Here is a 15,748-nt window from a genome sequence, read left to right as displayed (position 1 = left end):
GTGCATGTATTGTGCGGCCACGCTACACGAGCGTGTACATACACATGCACAATGTTAAAAACCAAGCTTCTGCGCATACACAGAAGCAAAAAATAGCTTCTGCATGTGTGCAGAAGCCAAAAACAAGATGGCAGCATCTATGGCGCTGCGGAGAGAGGTTGTTCCTCTGCCCATATCTGAAGCAATGTTATGTCCTCAACTGTTTCAGTGCTAAATTAACATTTTCCCTCCTTAGTCATGGATGCAATCTGCCATAATTCATGAGCATTCTATCATTCAAGAGGTCAGATGATCCTCCAAAGCAGTATTTCCCAACCTTGACAACTTAAAGATATCTGGACTTCAACTCCCAGAATTCCCCAGCCAGCAGATGCTGGCTGGGGAATTCTGGGAGTTGAAGTCCAAATATCTTCAAGGTGCCAAGGTTGGGAAACACTGTTCCAAAGGATGGCACCATCCTAATTCCTAATGGCCACCTTTCTTTTTCTCTGGATCTTGTGCACAACCTTCCATGACTATTCTGGCCAGTGGAAGTGTCTATCTGGATCTTTTCAGCTGGTTTCTGGTGCCCAGACTTGGCTTTGAAAGAGGATCGGCCCAATTAATGGATGAGTGTGCCTATTGTATGTCTGCTGTGTTATACAATGGGAACGTCTCACCACACTACAGAATACCTTTTGTGTCTGAGCACAATTTCATTATTAGCATGGCAGGTGTGTTCATCTGTGTGGTGGAACAGGAATCTCCTTAGATTATATTACACCACCCTTATCTATCAGATGTTAAGTCAGTCTGCCATGTTGCCTTGTCGGGTATCCATTTCTTGTTTTAAATTTCTTTTCCCTGAATTAGCATAACTTGAGGGGATTCCCACTGGACCACTTGCACTAGCATAGGGAGACCTAGGTTCAGCCATGGAAACTATGGGGACTTTAGAGTAAATACAAACCTCTCTGTCCAACCATCTCAACCTGAGGGAAAAATCAGAATTATGTGTATAGTATATATATCTGATATTCATAGAGCAGAAATTCTCAAGCGAAGCTATTATCCACCATATAGGGTCCAGGTGATTATTTTAAATATTTCCCCAGAGTATCCTTATTCCACAACCACTACAAAAAGCACCAATATGAAATACAATGAATGAGGATTTCACTTGCCCCGGCTTCTTTTCAGTCAATATATTTTCTTGACCAGCACGTTTGCCCTAAACAGATATTGTTGTTATGCCAAGTGATACCTCTACCTACAAACGCCTCTACTTACAAACTTTTCTAGATAAGAACCGCGTGTTCAAGATTTTTTTGCTTCTTCTCAAGAACCATTTTTCACTTACAAACCCAAGCCTCCAAAACTGTAACCGGAAAAGGCGGGTAAAAGCCTCTGTGGGGCCTCTCTAGGAATCTCCTGGGAGGAAACAGGGGCAGAAAAGGCGGGGAGAAGCCTCCAGGAATCTCCTGGGAGGAAACAGGGCTGGAAAAGGCAGGGAGAAGCCTCCATGGGGCGTCTCTAGGAATCTCTTGGGAGGAAACAGGGCCGGAAAAGGTGGGGAGAAGCCTCCATGGGGCCTCTCTCGGAATCTCCCTGGAGGAAACAGGGCCTCCACCCTCCCTGGGGTTTCCCCAATCGCACACATTATTTGCTTTTACATTGATTCCTGTGGGAAAAATTGCTGCTTCTTACAAACTTTTCTACTTAAGAACCTGGTCACGGAATGAATTAAGTCCGAAGGGAAGGGAAACCACTGCATATTCAAATTCAATGTAACAATATCAACTTAATTTTAGATTACATTTTGGGTACAAATCTATTTTTGAAAGCCATTAGAGGAAGTGTACATATATGCAACCATAATAATCTTATTTGCCAAAAAGTGTAAACTCCATGCTCTTAAGACCAAAAAATAAATTAAAAGATAGAAAGGGGACTCTTGCCTTTACTGGATGTTCACTGCATTCCCAAAAGTTTATTCAACCGGAGAAAGTTTGAGAAACATTTATCAAAAGAAAAACGTAATGAAATTATTTTTAACGAACAAAGGACGGGCTATTGTAAACCATTTATCTTTTTCGCGCCAATTACGAATTAAAGCGCTTCCACCCGTAATCCCAGGATCCCTTCACTGGAATCTTCCTCCGGATTTATGGGGGAAATAAGGGCGCCCTGCGGCAGGCTAAGCATGCCATCAACGGCGCCGTCAAACTTTCCGGCCTCCGGTTTCCGCGCTGCAAAAATCGCGCCTCGGAGACCGGCTCGGCCAGCCTCCAGGCGATCTCGGCCTTTATCTTCCACGCCGGCCGGCAGAGAGCGACGGAGAGCCGCTCAAACCCCCAACTCGGCCAATGGTGCGCCACCGAATCAGCCGGAGGAAGTCTGCCGCGCACCCGGTTGTTGTGTACAGTTTGGAAAGATCTCCAGGGGACTGGAAACACCAGGAGGCAGGCGAGGAGAGGCGGCGGCCGGCCATCGGCACACCGGTCCCAGATGGAGGGCGGCGGCGGCAGAACTCTCTGAGGGGGAGAGCCCGCCCGGGCGCCCGCTTGCCAACTGTCTCTCCAAAGGGAGGGTAGTATAATTGGGTTGGGGGCACTCCAGGACCTGTTGAATGGCGGCGCCCAAACATCTGTCATTGGTTTCGCGGGAAGATTTAATCTAGCTCGGAGCAGAACCAGATCCAGGGAATCTGGCAGTGCGTGGGGGGATCCACACGTGTTTCGCTTGCCCGAGCCTGCCTTGTCTGGGCGACTTTGTTACCGTCATGAAGGAGACCAGAGGGTCCAAGGATCAACAGCTCACGGTGAGTGGAAGTGACTTCTCCGCCTCTTTCGGGAAGCAAAAAAGAACCAGGGCAAAAAAGCTAGGGGGCCTAGAGAGTGAGACCCAAAAGGATCAGGGTCTTAATTCCCAGGATTCCCAGCCAGTATTAGCAATAAAAGCAAGAAGTTGGTGTAGCTTGAGAAAGAGAGGGTGCAAAGAGCCCTTGCACAATTTATCTATTAAAAATTGGAGAGGAACACTTAATAGGGTTTTTGTTAAAACTGTTTTCCAGTTCCAGTTCCAAGAAAAAAAACATCATATGATGCAGAATGAAATTACTTTATTTGTTCATTGATAATTACAGGAACTATGAGAGTACATGGTTATAAGGCTTCTGGATTTAAAGGACCTGTCCCATCTCAAGAGGGATTCTGGCCTTATTGGTTTCCATCAGCGCAGTCTGCCCCGTAAATTGAAATAGCAATACAGTATACATAAAATTCAATCAAATCTTATGCCGTAGATTGACGTGGTCAAACTGCACTACAAATAATGCCCAGCTCAAGAGAATAATACATTTTCTCCATATTATGATATTTTGTTACCTAGACACAGTTGTTTGGTTTTCTATAGCTATTCAATGCTATCTGTCATTAGTACCAAAGAAAATGGGAATCAGTGACGCTCAGCTTCTTTGTTTTAAAGTTTTCCCTAGCTAGGCCTTTCAAAAATAGTGGGTGTTTTCTGATCATAAATCTGTGTCCATGGAACGTATATTGTAAGCACAATGTTAATTGTACAATTTTACCTTTATAAATTGATGTTAAGATAAGAAAGGGCTTTCCTGGTCAGTTTCAGTGTTGCTGTCTTATATACTGTAGTTTATTATGTTTAGCATTTTTAGTACATATAGTTGAGCAATATGAAAAAAGTAAAAGAGATTTCCACTCCCTGGAGCTTCCAATGTAAAATAAAGCAGTTATGGGAGGAAGCAGAATCAGTAGAAATAAAAATGGAAAGGATGTGTAGTTAGCCTTGATTGCTCACTAGAGTAAAAAAAAAGTATAAATTGGAAATAGCTCTCTCCTGCTGAGGATGTGTATAGCTTTTTCAAACATAGTTTATAAGCTGTGTTGCATAATTTAAACCAGTTGCCTTTTAATGAAAGTTCTATGTAACTATTATACATTAATGTGCAATTAAACATTCAGTTCAAGGACAATATTTGAAAAGCTACTTTAAAAATATATTGCATTGGAATACAAATATATTGTATCCTTCCTTCCTTCCATCCTTCCAAGATTGGTAAAATGAGAGGCTAGATTGTTGGGGGCAATATGTTGATTCTGTAAACAGCTTAGAGAGGGCTGTAAAGCACTGTGAAGTTGTATACTGTATAAGTCTAAATGCTATAGCTATTGCACTGGAGCATCGGAAGTGATTACCGTACTTTTGTCATCAGTGCTATGATGGGGGATGTCTATGGAGATTCTCAGTCATCCTGGTCATGGTTGTCCCAAAGCTGCTTTTCCAAGAGGCAACTAGAGTTTCTGGTTTTCTTTGAAGACATTTCATTTCTCATTCATGAAGCTTCAGAAGAGAAGCAAAAGTCTTCAAAGAAAAACCAGAAAGTCTAGTTGCTTGTTGAAAAAAGCACTTTTGGGATTGCTAGGATGGTGTGTGTGGAGAAAAGTGTATGAAATAGATTCCAGAAGTGAAAGAAGACTCCTTAAAAATCATTTCAGAGCTGCCAAGGTATTTGTACAAGGAAGTGATCTTTCTTGGAAAATGAGCCCATCATAGAAATTTTCCCTAGCTTCACAGGAAATCGTTTAATTGTCTCTGAAATCAACAATGCCATGGGATGTACTTTCTAGGTTTGGAGCAGGGAAACTGGCCCCTTCATTGCAATTTTTGAACAACTTTGAACAGATACTATAGAATTGCCAATAGTGAGCGAAATTAATAGTTGTGGTTCAACAAATTTTGGATGATGGCCAACTTCCTCAAACAGCGTGTAAAATAGAAAGCAAGATGCTTTCCTTGGGTTCAGATCCTGTATTAAAATTCATCTTAGGATAACAGATAAAGCCCTGCTGATAGGACGAGGGAGTTGTGGTTTGGAGTTCACCCTTTTGTTGTCTGTATGGGAAACAGTGAACTGAAGTCACTAAATCTCTGGAGGCTTTAGAGATTGAATGGAATGAATCTTATAGGCTGACGTAGCTGTAGCTGGATATGTTGTTCCAGAAATGCTGCTGTCCAGGTGGTATTTTCTTTCGTCCCAAGGAAAAAGCCTCTCATTGTCTGTTTGCGGCTACCTGCCAAGGCCTCAGAGAGACCCAGATGATTTTCTCTCTGTGGTGATAGACGGACTTAGGTGAGGCAGGGAAGAACTTGGGAGTTGAAGGAACTCTGCTTACACTTTGGGCCTTGGATGGCCAGGGCACGGAGACTGAGGACTTCCATGCAGGTGCTCATTTTTCTCTCTGTTGTTCTTCAGCTATTTCACGAATTATGAGATACCTCAGTCACTCATCTACCTTCTTGCATTTCAGGTGGCACTTCGCATACGGCCAATCAGCATGGCAGAGCTGGAAGAAGGAGCCACACTCATTGCTCACAAAGTAGATGACCAGGTATTTGTGAAAACCTTTTCTGATAAAGGGGATAAATGGGTAGAATCAGTTCATTTGATGAACTGATCTTTGAAGCTGGAATTAACATGATTTTCAGGAAATGTCGCCCCTCTCACATGAGGCGGAAACACATTTCATTTGTTTAAAAAATCACATCAATGCAGTATAATGCAAGTCTGAAATTCAAGTTCAGATTTTATACAGGAGCCAGCAGTGAGGTGTGGCATTACTATTTAATGTAAAGAAAGTTTGTTGGGTCAGTACACCCTCATCTGAAAGTTATTCTGAATTCCACAGATGAGGAAAGAAAGGGCATTTTATTCACAGAAAAAGTTATTCTATTCAGCACTCAGAGTTACGGTCTATAATTTTTTTGCCACTGTCTATGCTGGCAAGGTTTAATAAAACTAAAGCCCGGAGGCTGGTACGAGATTGCCGATCTCGGCATATACACGCTGTAAGCCACCCCGAGTCTACGGAGAGGAGCGGCATACAAATCTAATTAATTAATTAATTATCAAACAAACAAACAAATAAAAAATAAAATGAAAACGCCTTTATTATAGATCTCAGGCTATGCAGCCATCTAACCTGCTGCTGTATATACTCTGACTGGCAGTAACCATGTCTCAGGCAAATAAAAAACAGCACATAACGGATCAAAGTTTGATCCTTTGAACTGGAGATTCAAGGAAATAACTTACCATCTGTAACTTTGAGAAAGTTTACTTTTTCCCAAGTGATGTGTTCTATGTAGCTTTCCTTTTTAGCTCTGGGTGCTGGTTAAGCTTGTTTGAAATTATTCAGAGCATGGATGTTAAAGGCTGATTCTCACTTGCTTCAAAACTTAAACTTAGCTAGATGAGGCACTTCTTGGCCATCAAAGCGCTAGGAAATATATCTTATTAGCAACTGCTAAGTAGCCTTGCTCGTTCCCATTTGCTGAAATCAGGAGGGAAATTAGTATGTTGATTAAAAGGATATATTTTATTTTCTCTGGAGAACTAATGAGAAGAGTTGACTATGATTGACCCAACAAGTCTGCCTCCTGAGACCCAGACAGTCCCCTGCGGGAGTCACAATGTTGTATCTACATTCTATATTTGTTAGGGTTGAGAAATTACATCATGGCTGAACATTTGTTACAGATAGTTTTTGCGGTTTGGGAAAATGAGTTTTGTAAGTCTATTTTGTATTTATTGTACAGACAAACCCATTGTGTGTGTGCCATGGCATGCTAATTCTAAATCTGTTAAAAAGAAGTGTCAACTGCTACTGTTGGATCTTATCAAACTATGGATCAATCATATTTAATCTTTTGAGGGAACCTGTTGCCTTTCCCCTCCCCCATATCTAGCAAGTTAAATGGGACAATTCTCACCCAGTATTTAGGGAGGGGGACAAGCTGAAACACATTTAGCATAAAGAGGGACAATTAGACTAAACTATAATTTTAATAATTGAGATTAAATTATAGGTTTTGTTTGAGTTATACATTTTTGGCTGGGTTTGTAGGTGCAGTGATAAATCAAAACAAAGAATATTGTGTATGCTGATTGAGTTCCTTGTAGAAGAGAAAGTGAGTTAGGCAGCTGAACTAAATCTTGTTATATAAGAGTGAGGGTAGTTTTCTGATACATTGTCCACCCCAGAGGGACATAGCATTTTAATAATCTGCTACTGTTAAGATTTACAGGTCAAAACTATGTGATTAAATGTCTGTCTCATAGAGGCAGCATGTCATATTACATAATCGTACTACAAATATATACTGGTACAGAAAATAACCAAAAATGGAATCAAATTAAGCAAAGGGAGCATTTTAAAAATCTAAAAGATACCAATAAAAGTTCCAGTTTCTCAAAACTGACCAGTCCTTTCTATACTCTTAGTTAGGCAATCTGTTAATTAGGAAAGTAGATGAATAAAACAACAACAACAAATAAACAGTTGATTAAATAAAAATGCTAACAATTGAAAAAGATAAAATTTACACAGTTGCATTAGGTGTCTAGGATTTAAGGCTTTCAAAAGATAGCTAATTGCAGTTAGCAAGAGGCAGAATAATGTAATATTTTATTATTTTATCATTTTCCAAAGTTAAGATTTATGCAAATTCAATCATCAAAAAGGCAGCTGTTCTAAATGACATCCAGATAGTTTATTTATTCATAATGGAACTACCACAGAAGAAATTAAAAATGGAGAATTGCCATTAAGTTTCAGTTCTAGACAATCAGAACAAGAACACAGTTTTAAAATTAATTGGCATGTATATAACATACTTTCAAGCACATTGATGTATTCAAGAGGATTTTTTTTTAAAAAATGGAACATTGCAGAGTATTCTGATTAGTTATAGCTTCCTATTGTATGTCCATACTGTTTGCTGCAGGTGAAACAAACAAGTATGAACTATCATGGGAATAATATTCATTTAGGAAATAATTTGCAAAGCTGATGGTTGTTGAGGTAGCCCAAAGTTTGGGGCAAGTCTGAAAATAAGCCATCAAAGATAAATGGCAAATATCTAACAATCCTTCCAAGGTATTCAATTATCATGCCTTACAGTACTATTTCCTTGGCTCTTTGACCAGTGTATGTGGAGGAGGGGAGGCAGTTTCTGTGACAACATTATGAAAAGAAACCATGTAGATCTTTGTTGTTGTGTTAAGAACAGGAACGTGTAGTAAAAAAAGAGAGAGAGGCAAATTTGAATTGATTACTATAGTTATTTGTGTATCCCTATTAATACAGTGTGAAGGGGTCGCTTCTTACTTCTTAGAACTAAGGTTGCCATGGAGACAGCTTTCTCACTGCCCCATCCAGCTGAGGACAATGCTTTATGGACCATGGCAGCAAATTGTTTACAGGAGTGATTTGTCGTCATGACAATAAGGTATTGGATTCAAAACAGGGTTGGAATTAAGCAGTCAGAAGGAACAACACCAGAATTGCTTCCGGGCCTGATATCAGGCAGCTGATATACAATCACACCCCTGTCTGGAGCTGAAGTGTATTTCCTCAAGACTAATGCCTTTTGGTCTGGCCGTGAGATTTTAATCAGAAGTAATTTTCAGGGCCACAATGTAAAAGTTACAAGCAGTCTTTGTTGGTGCTTGATAGCTTCATTCCAAGGTGTCAGAACGCACTTAACACTATATCCACAATAGAAATTATTTCCAGTCAAGTAGTATCAGATTCTCTTTTCCAAATTAAGAAAATATGTTGGGCGTTCCTCGGCTTGATCTTTCCGTTGCTTTTTTATCACTATATCAACATAAAATGAATAATTAGCCCTGTTCAGTTTATGATTATTTTAAAATATGCATTTTTTTTAATATGCACATTGCCTCAGGTAAAATTCTCAATTGCTCAACTCTTTACACATATTAATGTCCATGAACCTGCCTAAGTCATTTTGTATTCATTTTTATGTATTCCATGCATTGTTTAATCTGGTAGAAAATTATCCATAATCTGAGCCTTTTGACTAAAATATTTTTAATCAAAGAATGACATCTCATCAATTGAAGAAGTATAAATATCAAAGTTAATTGTTTATTAGTTTTAGAAGCACAAACTATACCAGTTAATTTTTTATTTTTTAATTTTTTTTATTTGATTTTTATGCCGCCTTCTCCTTAGACTCAGGGTGGCTTACAACATGTTAGCAATAGCACTTTTTTAACAGCCAGCGTATTGTTCCCACAATCAGGGTCCTCATTTTACCCACCTCTGAAGGATGGAAGGCTGAGTCAACCTTGAGCTGGTGATGAGATTTGAACTGCTGACCTACAGATCTAGAGTCAGCTTCAGTGGCCTGCAGTACAGCACTCTACCTGCTGCGCCACCCCGGCTTATTAATATCAGTTAATATCAAAATACAACCCTAACTAATTCTTTTTCCAATTTCCAGTAACAGAAAAGATGCCCAAATTCACCCTAGAGTGCAAATAAATTTATTTTTAGGCATAAGAGTAAGAATTGTTCATGTAAGTAAGAGGCTGTCTATGGATGTGGAATTCCATATTTTGATTCTTTGTTAATTTAATGGTGTGAAAATTGTAAGAATTTCTTGGGAATGGTTCCAAGAACAGGATCTAAAAAGATTGTTGGTACTATTATGTACTAAAAGTACTAGTGAACAGAGCAACAACTCTGAAGTTTACAAAGTTCAGAAACATTTACAAAGGCTCAGCATGTTGATTTTGCTGCTGAATTACGGCAATATAATTTCAGGCAATTTGGGAATGGGTTGGGGACTTTTCTACTTTTATGGGGAGGCATTATACAGTCAGAAATTGGTTATTTTGCCACCATATTTGGGTGGTGCTGTTTCTGGGGGGGGGGTATAAATTGGATCCACATGGCAGTAGATTGTCTGCCCCCAGGATATTTGCCTTCAGCTAAAATTTATATCATATCTAGTTCACTTTAGAATCCAAAATTGGTAATGTTAGATAATTTCCCTCATCGTGCTTAAGACTTGTTATTTTCTCTTTGAGATCTAATAAAATACATCAATCTGTACAAATCCCCTTTTGAGACTAAAATACAGAGATATTCGGATGCTATTAAAGAATTATCTTTATCAGCATCCTGTAAAGCAGTAGTTCTCAACCTGGGGTTCGGGACCCCTTTCGGGGTCGAACGACCATTCCACAGGGGTCGCCTAAGACCATGGAAAAAAGACAAATGTCCCATGGTGTTAGGAACTAAAGTTTCTATTCTGGTGCCTTGGAACATATTTTTACAATCCGACCAATCAGGTGTTTACAGTGGGGGTGCCCCTCTGAACTTCCTGCCAATCAGCTTAAAGCTCTGTTGGGAGAATTGGCATTAGACTTATGGTTGGGGGTCACCACAACATGAGGAGCTGTATTAAGGGGTCGCAGCATTAGAAAGGTTGAGAACCACTGTAAAAGGCTGAGTGTAAAAGTGAATGCATCTGCTATTTCAGAAACCCGAAAATTTGGACTTTGCAAAATATTGCACAATACGTATTTGAGAATATGGGTAATTCAAAGGATTTTATTTACCTAAATTAGGCACATTATGTCTTCCAAAAAGATAGAGCCAGGAGGGTCTACTGGTTAATGTGCTGACCTAGTTATAATCTTCCCTTAAGCACAAAAAAATGAGTTGGGCTATTTACTCCCTCTCAGCCCAAATTAGCAGGCTGAAAAAACTCAGCCTTGCAACATGCCTTCATAAGCTTCACTATAAGAGCTAGTTAATTTCAATGCAAAAATAGTCAACTTCTTGTGATTATGACAGATAAAGAGAACACAAATCACAAGTCAGGTTTTCTCCATGGTTGTCACATCATCATTGTTTTTAAGAAAGCCCAGATTGAAAACTCTCCACTTTGAGTGATCACTTTTTCCCTGAATTGATTATGAATGGGCAGCCATTTCCAGCTAGTTATATGGGTCTGAGGATTAGATTTTTTACGGTAGATCATTATTTTATGTTTTAATATATATTGGGCACTATAAAATTGCATAAATAATAAGTAAGTGACCAAATTAGTGCAACAATTTGCTATCAGATTGCAGTGGCATAATTCTGGAACATTTTCAGAATTGCAAAAGATTTTATAAGCATCTGCAGAGGGGGACAAAAAAATTTTTTAAAAGGGAAGCAATGTTACACCATTGCAAACTCCTCCTCTTCTGTATATGCATTGTGACATCACATGAACTTAAGTACAAAAGGGCAGAGCTTGTGGATGCTTCTGGTCAGCATATTTAACTGATGAATCCTTGCCTAATTATCCAAGAATGACACTTCATTCAAAACTCGGCTAGCTTGAAAACAAGGCTGGATTGCTAGAATGCAATAAAAAATATATCATAAATATCAATGTGAGCTATAAGTTATGTACCCTAAATGTGTAAGTGTGTGGGTGTGTAAATTTTAGCATATTAAGATTACCATACCATAATCAATTATAGTTATACAATATATAAATATATAGTCTGCTTGGTTTTGAAAAGTTGTTTATGTGGGTTAAAAGCTGCACCGGATTTTTGAAGTTTGCCAATTGCATATGGAACCTTTGGTTTCTCCTAGTCAGCTCAGGGGTGGGTTCCGTTTTTCTTCGCTGCAGGTTCGCTCAGTGAGGTTGTGTGCCCTCGTGCATGCACAATGCTTAAAACACCGTGCTTAAAAAAACCAAGATGGCACCACCTCCAGTGCCATTGAGAGAGCCAGTTTGGGGGCATGATAGGCCTGGGTCACTGCCCATTCTAGCGACACAGGCCGCGAAGTTATTACCGGTTTCATAGAACCAGTCTGAACTGGGAGGAACCCACCTCTGAGTCAGCTATGACTTACTGGGCAAGAGACATTGCAGTGTAAATGAGCTGAAGTGAGGAGGAGGAACAGAAGTAGTTGCATGAATCCTTGACTTCGTTTTATTTATTGCCTGCTACAGCGTCCCTATTACCGTTTCAGACAATTGTCATGAGAATAGAATTACATCAGTGAATAGAAATTAAGTCGTTCTACTTTCTCTGCCTAGATGCAATCATTATTAAGCCTTCACATGAAAAGATCAGTTTCTCAACCGCTCAACCCTTTCTTTCTTTCTTTGCTTCCTTCCTACTGTTTGTTCTTGAAATGCAGGTGCCATAATTGTTTGAGTGTTTAGCAATATATTCCCTACCAAAGATGCTTTCTCTTTCCCCCCCCTTTCCATTAAATCATGTCAAATTCTCAGAGATTGCCTGAACAAGTCCCTGCAGTTACCTTGGCAAGGTTTTTCAGAAGTGGTTTGCCATTGCATGCTTCCTAGGGCTGGGAGAAAATGACTGGCCAAGGTCATCCAGCTGGCTTTGTGCCTAAGATAGGACTCATAGTCTCCCAGTTTCCAGCCTGATGCCTTAAACTGGCTCTTACTTCTCTTTAACAGAGGCCTTTTATTCATTACAAAGAAGTGCATTATGCCTTTTCATGCAGCAGTGTTGCTCTTGAGATCCTGTCCTTGGCACACCTGTGATGACAGAATGAAATGAACCTCACAGAACAATGTTTAGCTTCAGATGAAAACTAAAGCAGCCTTGGACCCCTTTATCAAGAACAATTCTCTCCTTTCCCTTTTATAGTCAGTTTGTGCAATTCCATCTCCCCTGTTCCAATGGCCAAGGGACCAATTATATAATAATATTTGTTTGGGATTTTCAGCCATTCTCTAAAAATTTTAACAGCATGTTTTTGTGGGGCTTGGGGACTCAAAAATAAATTTGGTAGCTGTAAGTTATCTATTACTGCCTTTGTAGCACAAAGCCTATAACAAGAGGTATTCAGCCCAGGAAAAAGTTTTACCTCCCTCCTTTAACATACATTAATTCATTCTCATACTTTAAATCAGTTGACAGTTATTGAAATACTATTCAGTAGCTCTTAGTGTAAATAAGGTGGAGTTTTTGACTATTTAAAGTGATTATTGACTATAGCAGCTATTAAGCTATAATATATTGGGGAAGTCCCAGAATATCCTCCATAGTCTACCAGTTACATAATTACCAGATACACCTGTCCTTGGGGGTGAGGGGTATAAGTCATTATGTATAATTTGCGTCACATACAGATGAAACTCAGAAAAATTAGAATATTGTGCAAAAGTTCATTTATTTCAGTAATGCAACTTAAAAAGTGAAACGTAATATATGAGAGAAACTCATTAAATGCAAGGCAATATAGTTCAAGCCGTGATTTGTCATAATTGTGATGATTATGGGGAACAGCTCATGAAAATCCCAAATCCACTATCTCAGAAAATTAGAATATTACCTGCAATCAATAAAACAAGGATTCTACTTAGACCAACATTGGACCTCTAAAAAGTGTAAGCATGCATATGTACTCAGTACTTGGTTTGGGTCCCTTTTTCAGCATTTACTGCCTCAATGTGGTGTGGCATTGAAGCTATTCTCTGTGGGGTTCAGGTCAGATGAATTTGCTGGCCAACCAAGCACAGTAATCTCACAGTCATTGAACCAGGTTTTGCTGCTTTTGACAGTATGGACAGGTGCTAAGGCCTGCTGGAAAATGAATTCATCATCTGCATAAAGCTCACCTGTGGAAGGAAGCATGGAGTGCTCTAAAATCTCCTGGTAGATGGCTGCATTGACCCTGGACTTAATGAAGCACAATGGACCAACACCAGTAGATGACAGCAGTTTCTCAAATCAACACAAACTGTGGAAACTTCACACTGGACTTCAAGCATCTTGCAATGTATGCCTCTCCGTTCCTCCTCCATACTCTGGGTCCTTGGTTTCCAAATGAGATGCAAAAGTTTATTTATTTATATTTATTTATTTGTCAAACATGTATAGGATAGCGGTAGTTTGTATAAACACAGCATAAGTAAAAAGTAACAATAAAAGAGAACAATATGCTTCCACAGTCTGTGTTGATTTGGGAGCCATGTCATCTGCTGGTGTTGGTCCACTGTGCTTCATTAAGTCCAGGGTCAATGCATCCATCTACTAGGAGATTTTGGAGCACCTCATGCTTCCTTCAGTAGATGAGCTTTATGGGGATGCTGGCTTCATTTTCCAGCTGGACATGGTATCTACCACATGCCAAAAGCACCAAAACGTAGTTCAATGACCGTGGGATTACTGTGCTTGATTGGCCAGCAAACTCACCTGATCTGAATCTATGGGGCATTGCCAAGAGAAAGATGAGAGACATGAAACCGAACAATGCAGAAGAGCTGAAGACCGCTACTGAAGCATCCTGGTCTTCCATAACACCTCAACAGTGCCACAGGCTGATAGCTTCCATGCCATGCCTTCCTGCAAAAGGGGCCCAAACCGAGTACTGAGTACATATGCATGCTTATACTTTTCAGAGGTCCGATATTGTTCTATGTACAATCCTTGTTTTATTGATTGTATGTAATATTCTAATTTTCTGAGATAGAGGATTTATTTATTTGTTTGTTTGTTCATTATATAAATTTAATAATAAAAATAAGGTGGTGGATTTGGGGGTTTCATGAGCTATACCCCATAATCATCACAATTATGACAAATTGCAGCTTGAACTATCTTGCCTTGCACGTAATGAGTCTCTCTCATATATTACATTTCACTTTTTACGTTTCATTACCAAATAAATTAACTTTTACACAATATTCTAAATTCCCAAGTTTCATCTGTATCTGGCTTTGAATCTTCACAAGACCTGAGAATCCTTGTGAGGTATCTAAGAGGAAATAATATGAATTCAGATTTCTACAATACTATTCCGAGATCTAACAACCATGTCCCCCTGGTTAATTTGTTCTTGTGCTTTTTTAGCCTATCTGCTCCCTGATATTAATGACTACCTTACACAGAGTCCCTTTAAAGGCCTCTTGGAAATGGTGAAACCCAACCCAATGTTGCTATCAAAGGCAATCTGATCTTTATATACACAAAGACAACAGGCTGTGCTCACAGGGTATAAAGGGGAGAGGGAGACATGCTGACAGCTACTATGTCTTTAGAAGCTGCTTCTATCGCAGGTATCCAGTTCTACCTCTCCACTGTTCAATCTTCAGTGAAAGCACTGACTGTCTGTTTCCCCGAAAATAAGACGTACCCCAAAAGTAAGGCATGTCAATTCAATTCAATTCAATTTATTGGATTTATATGCCGCCCCTCTCCGAAAACTCGGGGCGGCGAACAACAGTCATGAACAATATACATGAACAATATACAGTAAAAAATCCAATACTAAAAACTAACTTAAAACCCCTAAATATATAAAACCAACATACGTACAAACATACCATACATACAGTTGTATCAGCCTAGGGGGGGGGAAGAAGTCTTAATTCCCCCATGGCTGGCGGCAGAGGTGGGTTTTGAGTAACTTACGAAAGGCAAGGAGGGTAGGGGCAGTTCTAATCTCTGGGGGGAGTTGGTTCCAGAGGGCCGGGGCCGCCACAGAGAAGGCTCTTCTCCTGGGCCCCGCCAAGTGGCATTGTTTCGTTGACGGGACCCGGAGAAGACCCACTCTGTGGGACCTAACTGGCCGCTGGGATTCGTGCGGCAGAAGGCGGTCCCGGATATATTCTGGTCCGGTGCCATGAAGGGCTTTATAGGTCATAACCAACACTTTGAATTGTGACCGGAAACTGATCGGCAACCAATGCAGACTGCGGAGTGTTGGTGTGACATGGGCATATTTGGGAAAGCCCATGATTGCTCTCGCAGCTGCATTCTGCACGATCTGAAGTTTCTGAACACTTTTCAAAGGTAGCCCCATGTAGAGAGCGTTACAGTACGTGTCAGAGGTTTTGCAGAATTTGCTAATATAAGGCACCCCCCAAAAAATAAGGCGTA

At 39.9% G+C, this 15,748-nt stretch overlaps 1 protein-coding gene across 1 annotated transcript in view; it reads left to right on the top strand.

Moving 5' to 3' along the window:
- The first annotated feature begins 2,436 nt into the window (after positions 1-2,436).
- KIF19 (kinesin family member 19) overlaps positions 2,437-15,748 on the top strand; it is a 59,302-nt gene continuing 45,990 nt past the window's right edge. Inside the window, exons 1-2 of the mRNA XM_070740231.1 lie at positions 2,437-2,800; positions 5,319-5,399. Coding sequence (XP_070596332.1) covers positions 2,762-2,800; positions 5,319-5,399 — 120 coding nt within the window. The 5' untranslated portion in view covers positions 2,437-2,761. The remainder of the gene's footprint in view (positions 2,801-5,318; positions 5,400-15,748) is intronic.

The sequence above is a fragment of the Erythrolamprus reginae genome, chromosome 2 (assembly GCF_031021105.1).
Source record: "Erythrolamprus reginae isolate rEryReg1 chromosome 2, rEryReg1.hap1, whole genome shotgun sequence".
Taxonomy (NCBI): Eukaryota; Metazoa; Chordata; class Lepidosauria; order Squamata; family Dipsadidae; genus Erythrolamprus; species Erythrolamprus reginae.
The sequence above is the reverse complement of the archived record's forward strand: the minus strand, read 5'-3'. Positions and strand labels throughout refer to the sequence as shown.